The sequence below is a fragment of the Xenopus laevis genome, chromosome 8L (assembly GCF_017654675.1).
Source record: "Xenopus laevis strain J_2021 chromosome 8L, Xenopus_laevis_v10.1, whole genome shotgun sequence".
NCBI lineage: Eukaryota > Metazoa > Chordata > Amphibia > Anura > Pipidae > Xenopus > Xenopus laevis.
Genome location: NC_054385.1, coordinates 893297 through 909199, shown reverse-complemented (window position 1 = coordinate 909199; position 15903 = coordinate 893297). Strand labels below are relative to the sequence as shown.

At 46.3% G+C, this 15903-nt stretch overlaps 2 protein-coding genes across 5 annotated transcripts; both read right to left on the bottom strand.

Annotated features, from left to right (window-relative positions):
* Positions 1-479: 479 nt before the first annotated feature.
* LOC108698101 lies at positions 480-3451 on the bottom strand. 2 transcript variants are annotated; one of them, XM_018229341.2, is made up of 3 exons: positions 3085-3451; positions 1950-1988; positions 480-1669 (listed from the first exon to the last, which is right to left on the bottom strand). In XM_018229341.2, exons 2-3 carry the CDS (start codon positions 1950-1952, stop codon positions 701-703), a joined length of 972 nt encoding a protein of 323 aa, XP_018084830.1. In that variant the 5' UTR covers positions 1953-1988; positions 3085-3451; the 3' UTR covers positions 480-700. The 2 variants fall into 2 exon arrangements, with proteins under 2 accessions (XP_018084830.1, XP_018084831.1); XM_018229342.2 differs by lacking the exon at positions 3085-3451 and adding an exon at positions 3016-3038.
* Positions 3452-6795: 3344 nt separating this feature from the next.
* Positions 6796-15677, bottom strand: mbd1.L (methyl-CpG binding domain protein 1 L homeolog). Of its 3 annotated transcripts, none has more exons than XM_018228651.2 (16): positions 15209-15677; positions 12921-13042; positions 12714-12837; positions 12497-12633; positions 12337-12422; positions 12104-12144; positions 11861-12004; positions 11623-11757; positions 11483-11539; positions 11295-11351; positions 10789-10953; positions 10036-10137; positions 9790-9879; positions 9539-9637; positions 9376-9456; positions 6796-8636 (listed from the first exon to the last, which is right to left on the bottom strand). In XM_018228651.2, the coding sequence occupies exons 2-16, from the start codon at positions 13028-13030 to the stop codon at positions 8187-8189; spliced, it is 1878 nt and encodes a 625-aa protein (XP_018084140.1). In that variant the 5' UTR covers positions 13031-13042; positions 15209-15677; the 3' UTR covers positions 6796-8186. The 3 variants fall into 3 exon arrangements, with proteins under 3 accessions (XP_018084140.1, XP_018084139.1, XP_018084141.1); XM_018228650.2 differs by having other exon boundaries at positions 15205-15675; XM_018228652.2 differs by lacking the exon at positions 10789-10953 and having other exon boundaries at positions 15205-15672.
* Positions 15678-15903: the final 226 nt, after the last annotated feature.

Sequence of the window (15903 nt, the reverse complement as noted above, 5' to 3'; positions counted from 1 at the left end):
AGTGTACCTTTTTGGACCCCTACAACTACACACAGGGGTGCATTCCCATTTACACAGCTTTAATCTGCTCACTTCCATGTCAGTGCAGGAGGGCACATGGGGCATATGTGCTGCCATTAGAGTGCCCGCTGGCCAGCTCCAGCCTGTGTGTGAGCGGCATAGAGGCTTTTTGTGCTGCCTATCATAGAATTACCCATAAGGTACAGTTACAATTTGTTTGATCAAAAGGGGGACTCAGAAGGGCTGTACATATTGCCAAGCCAGGGTTCTGACAGTTGCATGACCATTTGGCCACTGAGTAGGCAATTCCTTTGGATGCACGTGTTGTACTTTAGCATAGGAAGCAGTATAGCAGTCCACAGAACAATGAAACCCACCAGCAATAATGATTATCACTAGAATTTCTCACACCCAAACCATTGTGCCCTTTCGGAACACTCCTATTGCTCTTTGTGCAGGACTCAAGCAAGAGGCAGGGGGAGGTTTAATGCACATTGCAATTTATTTTTGAAAATATATTTTTTCCCCATTGTGCAACTCAATAGTCACTTTGCTCTTGGGCTAGTGGCTGCAGAACTGGACTGATTAACTAGACAGTACCCCCATCTCTAACATAGGCAAGCAGCACTGGTATCACAGCTCCAGATACAAGAAAAGATAATGGACAGGCCTGTGGGGCATTTATACAATAGCCCTATGATTACAAGATGTGGCAGGAATTCTCCTCGTCCCCCTCAGGCTCTTGCTTGGTTTCCAGGGTGACACTGTCATACACAAGCCCTTTCCACACGCCTTTTTCCGTCAGTTCTAGCGTTTCCCCATCAACTTTGGTCTTGCGGATGGAAGCGGTGAAGGGGACAGTGGCGTTGTCCATCTTTGACACCACCAACTCCGCAGTGACTTTGCTGTGCTCAGGGACCACCACGGTGATGCTCCGTTTCTCTACTATTGACCGGTGGGTGGAGGCCATCTTCTGGAAAGTGCCATTGTAGGTAACCATGGCTTGGAAAGCCAGGAGAGAAAAGGTGGCGGAAGATGTGGAGTTCAGGCCCCAAGTACTTTCCCAATGAGTCGTCTCGGTGGTCCTTGTCTCCCAGCTGAGGTTGAAGGAGTGGGTTTGGGGCACATCTGTCTTGTTGACAAAAGACTCTTTTTTAAGAACACATGGACGGCAGCTCAGTTTGGAGACATCTCCTGGCTCTACAAGCGAGATATCAAATGACGGAGGGTAGGAATCCCCCATCCCTGTGCGGAACCGGCAGCATTCCTCCATGCCAGGGCGGCTGGCCTCAATGTAATCACCATGATGATGGAAGTGTCGGCACACAAAGAGCCCATTGGAAGCTTTGAGGATCACTTTCTCACCATCATGAAACACCTCAAACTCACAGAGGAGGTCCGGGGTGCACTTGTCCATCTCTAAATAGGCGACCCCGCCACTCTCTGTGCAGCTTACATACATGTCTCGGAAATCTCGCAGCAGGATTTGCCCATTGTGCAGCAGGGAGATGTGAAACTTGCTAGTAAGATCTTTGTTCTCCCGGGCCACGATCCTGTACTTTGTCCCATTACAACAAGAACTCCAGAACATCTCGTTGTCTGTCTGAAATGAAACTCCTTCTTCTGTGTTCACATGCACCCCAAGGGGGCCGAGACCTTTGGAGATACCCTAAAAGAATATTGGGCATAAGATGAGTTTCCCACAAATGGTTTGGGGCATGTCTTTCTGAGGTGCTACATCCCCCCCCCCAACCTGTGCCCTGATAGTCATATTCCTTGTAGAATCCACATTAGGGATGGGCCCAATTCCGCTGATGGGCATAGGGTTTGTTGCCCAGGGCTGGAGGTAGCTTGGTTCCAGTGGGCTGTTCTATATAGTGACCCTGATACATTAAAGTTAGGGAGGGGGTTCTGGGGTTTTCACCCTGGGGTCAATGTTTGTATCTTACCATTTGCGTTGGTGGCGGCAGCTGGGGTTACATTGGCTCCTGCAACAACACAAATATTGTTTCATAAGCATGTGGAAGCTGATTGGCTGCACACACACAGAGACATTCTGATAGGCTGATTTATTGATAGAGAGGAACAAGGAAGTTATGTCCTTTACCACATTGTGCTAGTAGGGTTGCCATCACCCAGCGTTATCATCAGCACCCTTACACGTGGGTGTTGGATTATAATATGATTTATTACCCAGAATGCTCTGGGGTTTTCAGTGTTAAGGGATCTTTCCATTATTTGGATCTCTGCTGAAAGTAGTTTAAACATGAAATAAACCCAATACTCCAATAGTATGGTTTTACCCCAATATAAATTCCAGCAGCTCAGTTGGGATCAATGTTTCTGTTTATTATTACAGAGAAAAAGAAAATAATGAATTAAAATGAAAAACATTTGCTGAAAATGGACTATATTGGACCTTCCTGTAAATTGGAGCTTTCTGGATAATGTGTCTCTAAATAAGGGATCCCGTATTCTGAAAGCTCATCAGATGTAGTTTGTTGCAACTGATTCAAAGGCCTCACTGGGCAGAAACACATAGAACCCACTAGATACACATCAGTGCCAGGTTCTCATTCCATGTGCTCAATGGCTTCTTCCATCTTGCAGCTTCATAGCAGCACACAGAGCACTGCAGTCTGCATCTCCATTGATTTCCAATTAGCCTTGCAGGACATGGGTTTGGAGGGTTGGGGTGAACAAGTCTAATCACACAGGGTTATAACATATATATATATATATATATATATATATATATATATATATATATACATATAAATATATATATATATATATACATATAAGCTTGGGGCCCTGTAAACTGCCCTGCCTGGGCCCAGAAGCTATGCCGCTTTGTACTTTCTGACTACATCTCCCAACATCCTACTGTGACCCTTGCCTGAGAGGATTGTGGGACTTGTAGTTCTGAATGAAGTGGAGCGGAAAGGTTGTGCACAGCTGTTAGAGGGAATGGCCTGGCTTTAGCTTATTAAAGTGGCACACAATAATACTGACCCTTGCGCCTCACCCAAGCTGCACCCCCAACCAGAACCACAGAGCCACCCATGCTTCCCAGTAACTTACCTGCCCAGAGAGCGCAGCTCAGCCCAATAAGCACTTGCCTCCAACATCTTGGATTTAATCACAAACATCTATTGGATCGGGACGCTAACGAGGCAGCCAATTGGACATATCGAGGGGAAAAAACTCATTCTGCATGGCTGTATAGAAACTAGTGCAGCCCTGCAATCTGCCATTCAATTACATTCTTCTGACTGCACTGGATTAGCTGCAGTCATGTGACATGAATCCAAATGATCTGCTACTTATGCCAGAGTCATCAGCAGAATGCCAAACCCAAACTGAAATACCCGGGTACCTGCACTTACTGGCTCTTCTTTATATCAGTTGTTGGTCTTAGAGCTGCCACATCTCCATATTTACATTACCCACCAATACCCCCTGCTAACCCCCAAACAGGCTTAAAAAATATGCCACTGCTCACCCCCAGGGCAATTATGATAGTAACCCTTTCGTATTCTGCTCTCTAGAATGCTCTTAGATAATATAGAATATTGGCACAGGATGGCAGTAGTTTATCATTGCTATAATATATTAAATATTGCCACAGGATGGCAGCAGTTCATTGCTATGATATATAAAATATTGCCACAGGATGGCAGCAGTTCATCATTGCTATGATATATAGAATATTGGTATTTAATAATAGTATAACATTGTATTTGTGTAGGTGGCATAGAGAGGGAGTTATGAGACCAGTATGGCATCAGGTGGCTGTGGAGAGGCAACTGCTAGCAGCCCATATTGACATTAAGTGGCACCATTTTTCTATATTGCCCCATTCTGCCCCCAGTGTATCCATCCATTTCTCCCCTATCAGCTCTCTCCCATTCTGTTCTAAAGGCACTTCCCTTATTTGCCCCCCGGCAGCTGAATCTTGTATGAATGACCAATGTTCATTACCCACAGTGCCCCCATGTCTAGCTGGGAACGCCGGGATGTGAAGAGCAGTGTATGGGTAAGGGATGTTTTGTGGGTTTTTGTCTCAAATATAATTGTTTTTTGTTTCCCATCCTCCTTCCCATTGACCCTGCAGCAGGTACTCCATCTTCCTTACCATCAGTGTTGGTACTGAGTACTGTTCCCTGTACTTGTAATGTAATGGTAATAAAAGGCAAAATAGGAGGTACAGAGATCATTGTGCCCCAAACCCTTCAGAGAGATAAGTGCAGCCATTAGAGTTTCACTAAGCATCTGTTTGCCCATAGATAAAACCAGCAAAAGTCTACTGATCACAGTGGCTGTATATATGAAGTTTTAAACCCGAGGGCACCTATAGGGTTCAGAAACACAGCCCACAATGGGGCACCAAGAAAATGGCATTGATTTTATATTTAAACCACTGAAACACTAGAGGGGTCATTACTGTGGGGCAAACCAGATCAATGAGCATTTCTGTGACCTACCTCCATTATTAGCACTCTCCTGCTCCAACACCGCTGGCTACAATATTCTGGTATTGACTGAAGGCTCTCTCGTAGCAATGAGTCCTTTAATCATAGTAGTCCTATCATATTCTCACATCTTTAAAACCATATTAAATATTCGCTCCTCCTCTGGAAGGTATAAAGCCTTCTCTACCTGCTCCTCTCACCTGACTTCTGTAGGACTTTTCTTTGGAGCAATCTTTTTTACCTACTTCTATCCTTCTTCACCAGGATCTATGTCAGAAGCCCTTTCTGTGGTATACTCAATACTCAACCCTCTCCTCAACCCATTTATCTACAGCCTGAGGAACCAGCAAGTGAAAAGGGCTCTGAAAAAGAACACACACCAGAGGTTTTCTCATCAGAAGGGAATTGAATTAAAACATGTTTATATGGGAAACTGGTGGGTCATGTTCTCTAGGTCTTCAATCAACAGGAGATGAGACCAAAGATAAAATTATACTTACCGAAATTTTCTGTAGTCCGAAAGGCAGCACATGCTTATACTTGTGCTGCCTGAGGACTAAGGAAAAGGCCATTATGAATTTCAGTAATGAACGAGAAGAGTTCCTTGTGTATTATAGGCAGCTCATAGTATTCAGCTCTTGAAGTTCTTTCCTTGTAACTTTTAGAATCTCCTCTGTGGATCATTTCCCTGCCTCCTACAGTAGCGCTCTCCTGTCTAGTTTTGAGGTCTCTCTTAATCTTTATAGTTGGAACTTATTCCCACATCCTTCAAATCATGTTCATCTTCCCGTTCCCCTATGTTATTTGGGATAATTAAGCAATACAATTTATATTTTTTGTAAAACTCTCATCTGGTTTCCCACTATCCAAAGGATTATTCCAATTCAAATTGGATAAATATATGCAAGTTTGTTTTCTATAGGCGCCAAATGAATCCAGCAAGATCCTCATTAACGCTGCAATATTATATTGCCTGGCAATCTGGAAAACTGGAACCTCCGAGTGATGCCGGCTGCTGCACTTTTAACCTACTAATCTGTGATTTTTTTGCATACCTTATAAAAGTGTAAAAAAGTCGTTATTTTGTTTAGTTTGTTCTGTTTCAACATAAAAAGCAGAGATTGTAGTTGATATAGTAATTAAGAGAAAGAGACAATTTTGAGTAAATTTGCTGGGTCCTGCTTCCATCTTTTAATTTAATCTGAAATAAGTGTGTTTTATTAACCCAAAAACAGAGGCGGCCTGGATGTTCCAGGTGATACTCGAATCTGGCAACTCCTTATATAATGGTTTTCCAGAGCACAATGGTACAAAAATCTTCCATTGCCAAACCAACCGCTACTGTGAAAATGAAAATGTATTATCACCTGCATCGTACTGAAAGATGGCACATTGTAAATTCACCGACATTGTAAATATAATCAAATAAAAAGGTGTATGTAAACAAATCGAGTCACTCTCCTACTGTCAGCATCTGCCTCTCTTCATGCAGCAATCAGGTGTCAGATTTTGATGGATAAATCTAATATATCTTTCTTGGGGTGTCATTTCCTGACACAAACAAAATCTCAGAGAATAACTGGCTTTGGCACCATGAATCATGGCAGGAGCAGCCCGGACGCGATCGTAGATATGTCCAAATGGCAACACAGAGTATTACCTGCCCAGCAGAGTGTATTATACTTTAATGAATTATAAACTGCACCAACCAACAACTGTTACCAGGTCCTTGTAATAGCCAGAACCCACCATTGAAGTAAAGGTTCTGCCATGGCAACCAGACAAATCTACACACCAAGCCCAATTAAAGCCTTCTCTAATCCCACATAACAACTGACTTTCCAATAGCACAGAGAAGCACCATTTTAAACATATCCAGACTTAAGATATGCCCGTCCTCTATAAACCTGACCCCTAGCGAGCCAGAGTAGGTAAGCGAGGTGTAAGTATATAGATAAACCAAGGCACATGTCCTTAACCATTTCCACTGAGGTTGAAGGAACAGTAACACCAAAAAATATTATGTAGTGTTACCCTGCATTGGTACAACTGGTGCGTCTGTCCGAGGCATCCATCTTCCACGCAGCAGGACAGGAAAAAAACTTAAATATGCTGGTAAGGAATGGGGGACTCATAAAGGCGGTTCCTGTTTAATCACATTACTTGTTAACCCATTTCCTGTCAGGGCAGGAAGAGAAAATCTTAGGAAGATTTGTTTTTCTCTCTCTCAGGGCAAGAAAAGCCAGACCCTGAATGCATGACCTCACATGGAACCTTCACAGCACGATTAGAAAAGAGAAACAGTAAATTACACGCAGTGTTATAGCAAATATAGCTTTAATTTAATGATATTTCACAGGATAATGCCTATTTTACCAGTGGTTACTTCTCCTTTAAAGCATCAATAAGAATCAAAGATCAGTTGTTAAGAGTATGAAAAATGCAGCAGCAGGGGCAGAGAACTACTTTACGGACCATTTCATATATTTACAAAAGAAAACGAGCAAACATCCCATTAATGGCTCAATTGTCTGTTAAGTTTCCTTTCAATAAGAAGAGGCATCAATTTATTTCAGCCTGAGGGAAATTAGCAGCATCCTTTTATGGCCACTAAGGGTGCTATTATTGGAAAGTGAACAACTGTCTCATTGCAACTGTGCAGAGAAGGGAATCATGACTGTGTGGCCCCACTTGGGGCCAGGCCTGAAGCCAGCAATCCCTACAAACTGATTGGCTGAGTGCAGCCCAGAGGCTCCGGTCTGCTTGCAGCCTGCCAATATGGATAGGGCAGTGGATTGAGACAGTGACACTAAATAGATACTAAAGGAATGCTGTAACCATGACATTTGGTAACAAAAGATTATTGCTGGGTAAAGGTGAGTAGACCTTCTGCCACTTTTCTGGATTTATTGGCGTCTTTGGAGTCATGACAGCAATCATGACAGCGCTGAGTAGTATGACTCCTTGTCTTTAGTAACCCAAACACTATGTTTTTAGAAGAATATAGTTAAAAAAACAATATAAAAGGTCTTACTGGAGAGGGCAGCACTTTCCAGCCCATATGCAAGTGTAGTGGGGGCCAATAGCCCTGTGCAGTTATATCACTAGTGGATTGGGTTTCCAGAGTGGATATAATCTGCTACAAGAAATAAAAGAATGAAATTGCAAAGATTTATTGTTATGAAACTGGAAAGAAATGTGGTTGGATGGTAAAAGGTGAACCTCCCTGACATGGCAGAGGCAAACTCTCCTGTACTGAAATATAATGCAGCTACACCAATGCAAATGGCATTCTCTCCGTTATTTATAAAAGCAGCAACTCTCTGCAGAGAGCCAATAGGACAAGGGATCCAAATAGGGTGGAAGACTATCGAGTCAGACATTATTTACGGTCAGCTGACCAATGTAAAAGTAATAAAAGAAAGGTTAAAAAGAAAAGCTAAGCCAACGCCAGACCTGGAAAGACTCAGTACGATAATAACTATATACCTGTGGCCCAGTCTCAGTTTCTTCCAGTGTAGGGAAAAATAAAGGAATACTTTTTGTCCTGATCTCATGTTCGTACTGAAGGCATTGGTTTCTGTTGGCTCCTTACGGGCCTCCCTCTGATCCATAATACACAGGTTCTCATCCCACCGAGTCCTTTACCATGAAAAGCCCCACGACATGCCTCTTTGTCCCTGAGCTACGGCTCAACCAGCCTCCCTGTGTCTATTGGTTGCTTCCTGATGGCCAGGGCACTTTGCAACACTCCTCACACCGTCCTCCACGCACCACCAGCACGCGGCACTCAGGGGACCTGTGCCTAGACTTTGAGATCCCAACGCATGGCTGATGCGCCTCCAGATCACAGATCAGCTCCACAACCTCATCCACAGTGGTGAGACGGGTGGGGTGACTATTATACAGTTCATGAGAAGAAGGAACAGGGTGACCCTTCACTACCACATGAAAGAGGAGTCCAGGCTGGATGTAGATAACCGTGTCAGCCATAGTAGAAAGTCTGGAGCGCTGCACCAGCTGAAGATTGGGGCCTGTATGGGCCAGTACCTCCCAGTGAGCTGGCAAGGGCATCTCATTCAGCTCCCCCATGAATTCCTGTAAAACCCTGTCCAAGTCTCCCGTTGTATGATAAGAGCCCAGGCTAAAAATCTCCATGATCTGCCAAAAAAACAAAAAGGTATCAGACACTAACAGCCCAGCATGATGCACCAGAAGCAACTGTAACTTTAGCTGATACAAATGTAGCTTAGCAATGACTGTACTAAGGGGTGATCATCACTCATCTATCATCATTTCTATCGCATATACTGTACTAATACAGGCAGATCAACAGCTCAGATAAACCATAGCCAAATAGCAGTAGGTCTTCTTAGCAGCACTCATTAAGGCCAAGCCCAAAGCTGCAGGCATCGCTATACACTACTCGGCAGGCCAGGCTCCTAGCTACAGATACCACTATACACTGCTCGGCAGGCCAGGCTCCTAGCTACAGATACCACTATACACTGCTCGGCAGGGCCAGGCTCCTAGCTACAGATACCACTATACACTACTCAGCAGGGCCAGGCTCCTAGCTACAGATACCACTATACACTGCTCGGCAGGGCCAGGCTCCTAGCTACAGATACCACTATACACTGCTCGGCAGGGCCAGGCTCCTAGCTACAGATACCACTATACACTGCTCGGCAGGCCAGGCTCCTAGCTACAGATACCACTATACACTGCTCGACAGGGCCAGGCTCCTAGCTACAGATACCACTATACACTGCTCGACAGGGCCAGGCTCCTAGCTACAGATACCACTATACACTGCTCGGCAGGGCCAGGCTCCTAGCTACAGATACCACTATACACTGCTCGGCACCACACAGTGGGGGGGGGGGGCACAGCTCACCACAGGCGTGCTTTCATCTGCTTCTTCAATGTCATCAGTTTCTGTGATGAACTCCTCTGTTTTGACTGATCGGTTTAGGTCCTGGGGAAGCAAGGTAGAGGGGGGGATGTATTAGCACTAAGAGTCTAGTCCTTAGTACCTCCATATAGGAGATGCTTCTTACCAATGGGGTGATAGCTTCTGTGTGCGAGATATCCCTCTCCACTGTCTCCTCCTTTATCAGTCTGGAAGCCTCATTCTCCATGTGACTGCTGTTCCTCTCCTAAAAAGTCAAGCATGGCCCAGTGGCACTGGTCAGCACAGTCTGCACCTATAAACGGCTGAAGTGGCACTTCTGGAACTCTCCCTTACTCACGAACCCCCTCACTTCTTGTTGCTAGGCTGATAAAATTCTGGAAGGTACTAGATACTCACATCGCTAGAGCAGTCCTGCCCGTTTGTCTGTTCCGCTTTAATGATGGTTTCCCTGAATGGCGATACAATGAGCAGAGTACCTTGGTTCTCCTGCAGACACAACACATGGTTGTTTTTAGGATGTGTAGCTATCAAGCCCATACAAAATGTATCCAATCACACCCCACATCAGGGGGGAGGGCTTTACATGACAAACTGCCAGCCCTAAATAGGCCACCCAACCAGCTCCCATCATTGCCCACTTACCTGTATCTCTACTTTCTCATATTCTATGCCAGCCGCCTCGTGCTTTATCCTCTCCAGAATGACAGGGTTATTGGATCTGTGGAACGCTGGGATATTCTTTTCCTAAGAAACAGTCAGAGACTTACAGTCTTGAAAGCACAGCACCCACTTCACAAGCACCCCTATCTGTGCAACATGGCTAATGTCATGACAATCAAGGAGTAGAAACACCAACAAATTCCAGGGATTCTACCAGCAAAAGTACAATATTACCTTTCGAAGATAATACCAGGCAGGTGATGGTTTGGCCAAGAAAGATGCCAACCACCAGCTTATATGGGGGTAGAACTGGCTAACAGAGGAAGGACAGGAACCATAGGTCTACAAAGTGTTCTGGGCATCTTGTGTCTAGGGTCAGCGTGTGCCAAGGAGATACTGTGCTGTTGGAATTCAACCCCATGCCCAATATGCAGTTACAATGCTATGTTGAACTACAGAATGCAAATTAACTTCTTTCTCCAACAGATCTGAAACTGTGGAGAAACAGTGACGCAGTTCAGTGTAGGATTTGGCTCGGACAGCAATATATCCCAGGAGTAGCTCAGATCACTAATGCTGCGTGCCTTGGTGTGGTTTTAGGTGGTTAATACTCTCTCTGTGCACAGGGAACGTAGAACAGGAGCTGTAGCAGAGAGTAGGGCAACACGATACAAACAAAATGCTTTAGGTCTTCCTTGCAGCTCAGGCGAGGCAATAAAAAGCCCCAGGACCCACCATGGCAAAGCGCAGGCACTGGCGCCAACGACACTTCTGCCGTTTAAGATTGCGGCCACCAAATTTGGGCTTGTCCTGACAGAAGTCGCACTTGCCACAGTCATCCTTCTGAAGGCAGGACTCACATTCGCCACATTTCCGGTTTTGGCGGCGGCTTGAAAGTGGCTGTAAGATATGGTGGGCGGAGTAAATAGGTAGAAATATAGATGGGAGCTCAGAATGCAAAGCGGATCACGGAAGAGAAGCAAGCTGCCTTTAAGCAACAGACGCATAGAAATGGGCAGGGGAGCTGCAGGCAGGCTGAACAGACTAAATGCACAGAAATGGGAAGGTGGAGCAGACAACAGAGAAATGGCAAGGTGCAAGCAGATACATAATTGTGTATGTACAGAAGCAGGTGGAACAGAGATATGGCCAGGGGTAGATGCACATGATAACTTGAAAGGAATCCATGAGACAGAAGCACAGGGGGTGAGGGCCATGCTCTCACTAGGACAGTTACTAACCTGCCCTTTTCGATCTGCCGCCTTCTTCTTCTTCGGTTTGCTGAACGTGGGTGTGTTCTTGTGTGGGGAAAGAGAAATAACAAGAGATCACAGACTGACACCTACAGGTACGAAGCTGAAATTTGACATCACTTCCTGTTTCCCAACCCCTCGCACCACCACCAGCAGCAGGAAAGGGGAGAACTTACAATGAGAAACTTCTTTGTGTCGTTATTCTTACAGTCAGGAGAGCTATTCAGCAACTTCTGGAAGGAATAAAACAAATAGAATGTGATGCTTTGCACATCTCGCCATCTCCTGCCCATGCCAGAGAAGCACAGTAACTCACCTTGTTGATACAGCGGCGCTGCAGACATTTCTCTTTGATGTCCATGCCAGGCTTGTGCATCTTATCTAAGCACACGGAGCAGCCTTCACAGTCGTCCTCCCTACAGCAGCCCTGGCACACGCCACATTCATCACTCTGCAGGGGCAACATTGGGAGAGAACAGACAAGAATGGGTGGAAATCTCTGGGAATATCCACTGTGTGACAGTAGCACTTACAGCCTAAAGCCACTTACTCACCTTGTGGAGAACACGCAGGCACCGCCTCCTGACACACCTCCAGGAACTGCCAAATTCGGGGTCGTGGGAACGCAGGAGACAAACCGTGCAATGTCCACAATTTTCGGTCACCTTACAGGCATCACATGTGCCACAACCTGCATTCTAACCACGAACAGAACATAAGCATGCAACTCATCCTGCCCCAAGCCAAGGACCCACCCTATGAGCATATCCATATAGGGGTGTGGAGGGAAAACCCACCTTATGTAACTTCCGATCTTTGTTGAAAGCTCGTCTGGAAGCTGCAAGAGGGGAGAACTCAGGGTTAGGGGTGAGAGATGGGCACCTCTATTGTTCCACTAACAGAAAATAATAACATGACACCAGTACTCATCTGCCAATGCCATCTAGCTATATAACATCATGTGCTCACTATGCCCTAATGAACAGTACTAATTGCATGTGCCCTGCACTGACCCCCCCCCCCCAGTTACCTCTACATTCAGCACAGTGCCACTTGTTGACTTTGGACTTTCCGAATTCCACTCCTGCAAACCATACTTGGCAGCCGTGACAGCGCCTGTGAGAGGGGCAAATATGATGTTATTAGTGATACATCTGTGCCCTCCCTGCCTATGCCATCACTGCACTTACACAACGGACTTTTCAGCGGTGCCGTTCTGCTCACTCTCCTCGAGGGCCGGCAACGGCAAGGAAAAGCGTGGCGTTTTGGCCTGGGGATTCCCAGCTCCATCAGCGGGGAGGCTCTTCCTCCGGGACCGTTTCTTTTTCTGAGGAGATGGCATTGGGGCATTAGAATAAACCAAGGGTAAATGCGGCTTACTGTGTAAGATGAGTGGGACGTTCTTACCTTGGGAGAAGTGGGAGTTTTATCTACAATCACCCCATTCCTAAAGTCAAAGAAAGACAGGTCCACAGCGGAACCCAAGTACTTGGCCAGCTCGATCCTACTTCGGATCTTCTTTCCAGCGGGGCTGGGGGGCAGAAGGGAAACAGGGGTGCAGCATTAGCAGCATGAACACTGGAAACAGAGAGGGGACACAGGAAGTGCACCCACCTTCTATAATAAGTGTCTGAGTGACCGCAGGTTGCACCCGATTTCCTGACGACATTCCTGCGTTTCCATCCTGGGCCCAGCAAGGGCCAGTCTTCCCAACCTTCTGACATGGCCAGGGATCACTAGAGAGGGGCACAAAGGAATGGTGTCAATGAGCTGAACATGACCGTGCCTGACTTGCCCATCCATCCATGTGTCAGTCACAGCACATGGACTCTCAGGAGGAACACTCACTCATCTGGGACCCAACAGCTGCAATAGGCTGCAGGCTCTGACCCACAAAGCTTACAATCTAATGATGACACTTGGGGCACAGTCTAGAACCAGAGGAGGGAAGCTCCTGCCTTCAGCTAGTCCAGTTGTTTAAAGACTACAAGTCCCAGCATTCCCCAAGCAGAGAGTGGCCCTGGCAGCTGTAGTGTAGTGCAGTGTAGAGTAGTGTAGTGCAGTGCTGTGCAGAGTAGTGTAGTGCTGTGTAGAATCGTGTAGTGCAGAGTAGTGTAGTGCAGTGTAGAGTTGTGCAGTGCAGAGTTGTGCAGTGCAGAGTTGTGCAGTGCAGAGTTGTGCAGTGCAGAGTTGTGCAGTGCAGAGTTGTGCAGTGCAGAGTAGTGCAGTGCAGAGTAGTGTAGTGCAGAGTAGTGTAGTGTAGTACTGTGTAGAATTGTGTAGTGCAGAGTAGTGTAGTGCAGAGTAGTGTAGTGTAGTGTAGAGTAGTGCTGTGTAGAGTAGTGCAGTGCTGTGTAGAGTAGTGTAGTGCAGAGTAGTGTAGTGTAGTGCTGTGTAGAATCGTGTAGTGCAGAGTAGTGTAGTGCAGAGTAGTGTAGTGTAGAGTAGTGCTGTGTAGTGTAGTGCAGTGTAGAGTAGTGCAGTGCTGTGTAGAGTAGTGTAGTGCAGAGTAGTGTAGTGCTGTGTAGAATCGTGTAGTGCAGAGTAGTGTAGTGTAGAGTAGTGCAGTGCTGTGTAGAGTAGTGTAGTGCAGAGTAGTGTAGTGTAGTGTAAAATCGTGTAGTGCAGAGTAGTGTAGTGCAGAGTAGTGTAGTGTAGAGTAGTGCTGTGTAGTGTAGTGCAGAGTAGTGTAGTGTAGAGTAGTGCTGTGTAGTGCAGTGTAGAGTAGTGCAGTGCTGTGTAGAGTAGTGTAGTGCAGAGTAGTGCTGTGTAGTGCAGTGTAGAGTAGTGTAGTGCAGAGTAGTGTAGTGCTGTGTAGAATCGTGTAGTGCAGAGTAGTGTAGTGTAGAGTAGTGCTGTGTAGTGTAGTGCAGTGTAGAGTAGTGCAGTGCTGTATAGAGTAGTGTAGTGCAGAGTAGTGTACTGCAGTGCTGTGTAGAATCGTGTAGTGCAGAGTAGTGTAGTGCAGTGTAGAGTAGTGCTGTGTAGTGTAGTGCAGAGTAGTGTAGTGTAGTGTTGTGTAGTGTAGTGCAGTGTAGAGTAGTGCAGTGCTGTGTAGAGTAGTGTAGTGCAGAGTAGTGCTGTGTAGTGCAGTGCAGTGTAGAGTAGTGCAGTGCTGTGTAGAGTAGTGTAGTGCAGAGTAGTGTAGTGCTGTGTAGAATCGTGTAGTGCAGAGTAGTGTAGAGTAGTGATGTGTAGTGTAGTGCAGTGTAGAGTAGTGCAGTGCTGTATAGAGTAGTGTAGTGCAGAGTAGTGTACTGCAGTGCTGTGTAGAATCGTGTAGTGCAGAGTAGTGTAGTGTAGAGTAGTGCTGTGTAGTGTAGTGCAGTGTAGAGTAGTGCAGTGCTGTATAGAGTAGTGCAGTGCTGTATAGAGTAGTGTAGTGCAGAGTAGTGTACTGCAGTGCTGTGTAGAATCGTGTAGTGCAGTGTAGAGTAGTGTTGTGCAGAGTACTGTAGTGCGGTGCTGTGTAGAATCGTGTAGTGCAGAGTAGTGTAGAGTAGTGTTGTGCAGAGTACTGTAGTGCAGTGCTGTGTAGAATCGTGTAGTGCAGAGTAGTATAGTGTAGTGCTGTGTAGTGTAATGTAATGTTGTGCAGAGTAGTGAAGTGCAGTGCAGAGTAGTGCAGTGCAGTGTAGTGCTGCTGATTAGCCACAAAGAAGCCTACATAACAGGCCTTGTGACAGGCACCCTCTGTTCTAAGACTACAACTCCCAGCATTCCTCGGGCAGCAGGACCAGTGGGAGGAGCCTGTATATAAAATGTGATGCACTCTGGATCAGCCTGTAGCCCCTGACACGGGAAACCTCTCCCACAACAGCCAAAGCTCCGTGGCTTCTGTATCCTGGCGCCCGAGAGCACAGCGCGACCCCCAACTCAACCCCTGCCCCCTGCTCACCTGCCTGGGCTCTTATGTGTTGTGGGACACTCGGCAACGAGCGGGAGCGTACAGGAAGCGAAAGCCCCAATCGCTTCTCTATTTCTCTTCCGGTTCTGAAAGACCCACACTGGGATCGTCAGCTATCGCAGCAAAAATCAGAGCGAGATTCGGAACGCACGGCAGAGGCACGCCCACCCGCTCATCCAGGGTTCCTATTGGCAGAGACTGGATTGAAGTCACGCCTGCTCTGCTCCATTGGCGAACAGAGGAGGAGGAGCAGCTGCGTGAAATGGCGGGCATAGGGCTGGGCTAATGCTTATAACTAAGATGTGTTGTTGTTGTTCAAGTGTCTCGGTGCCTCAGTCCATTCAGGGGCCAATTGTGTGTAATGGGCAGTCAGAAGAAATCATGGCCTTAAAACAACATTTTCTGGCTCCCCCTGGCCCTAAGCCAACCCCACAGTAAAAAGGCCACAAAGACAAAAAACGCCCCCCCCCCCCAAATGAAAAGCCATTGCTGTTCAGGACCCCATTATAAGGTAAAGAAATATATTGGCAGCCGGGGGCCCATGCGAATGTTTTTAAAAAAAATAGTGGTGGCCAGGGCCCCCCTATAAATTAAAAAAAAAAAACAGCACTGGTGCCAGGGGCCCCATAGAATATTTTTTAATAAAACATTGGTGGTCGGCCCTCCCCCCTAAGAATAGGCAACCCTCCC

What these genes read in the sequence shown, in the direction of transcription:
- mbd1.L (XM_018228651.2), bottom strand. Translation starts at nt 13,030, where the DNA reads ATGTCAGAAGGTTGGGAAGACTGGCCCTTGCTGGGCCCAGGATGGAAA. An exon ending in GCACTGTGCTGAATGTAGAG is followed by an intron (nt 12,145 to 12,336) that starts GTAACTGGGGGG and finishes CCCCTCTTGCAG; the next exon opens with CTTCCAGACGAGCTTTCAAC. An exon ending in CAGATGAAAGCACGCCTGTG is followed by an intron (nt 8,637 to 9,375) that starts GTGAGCTGTGCC and finishes TTTTTTTGGCAG; the next exon opens with ATCATGGAGATTTTTAGCCT.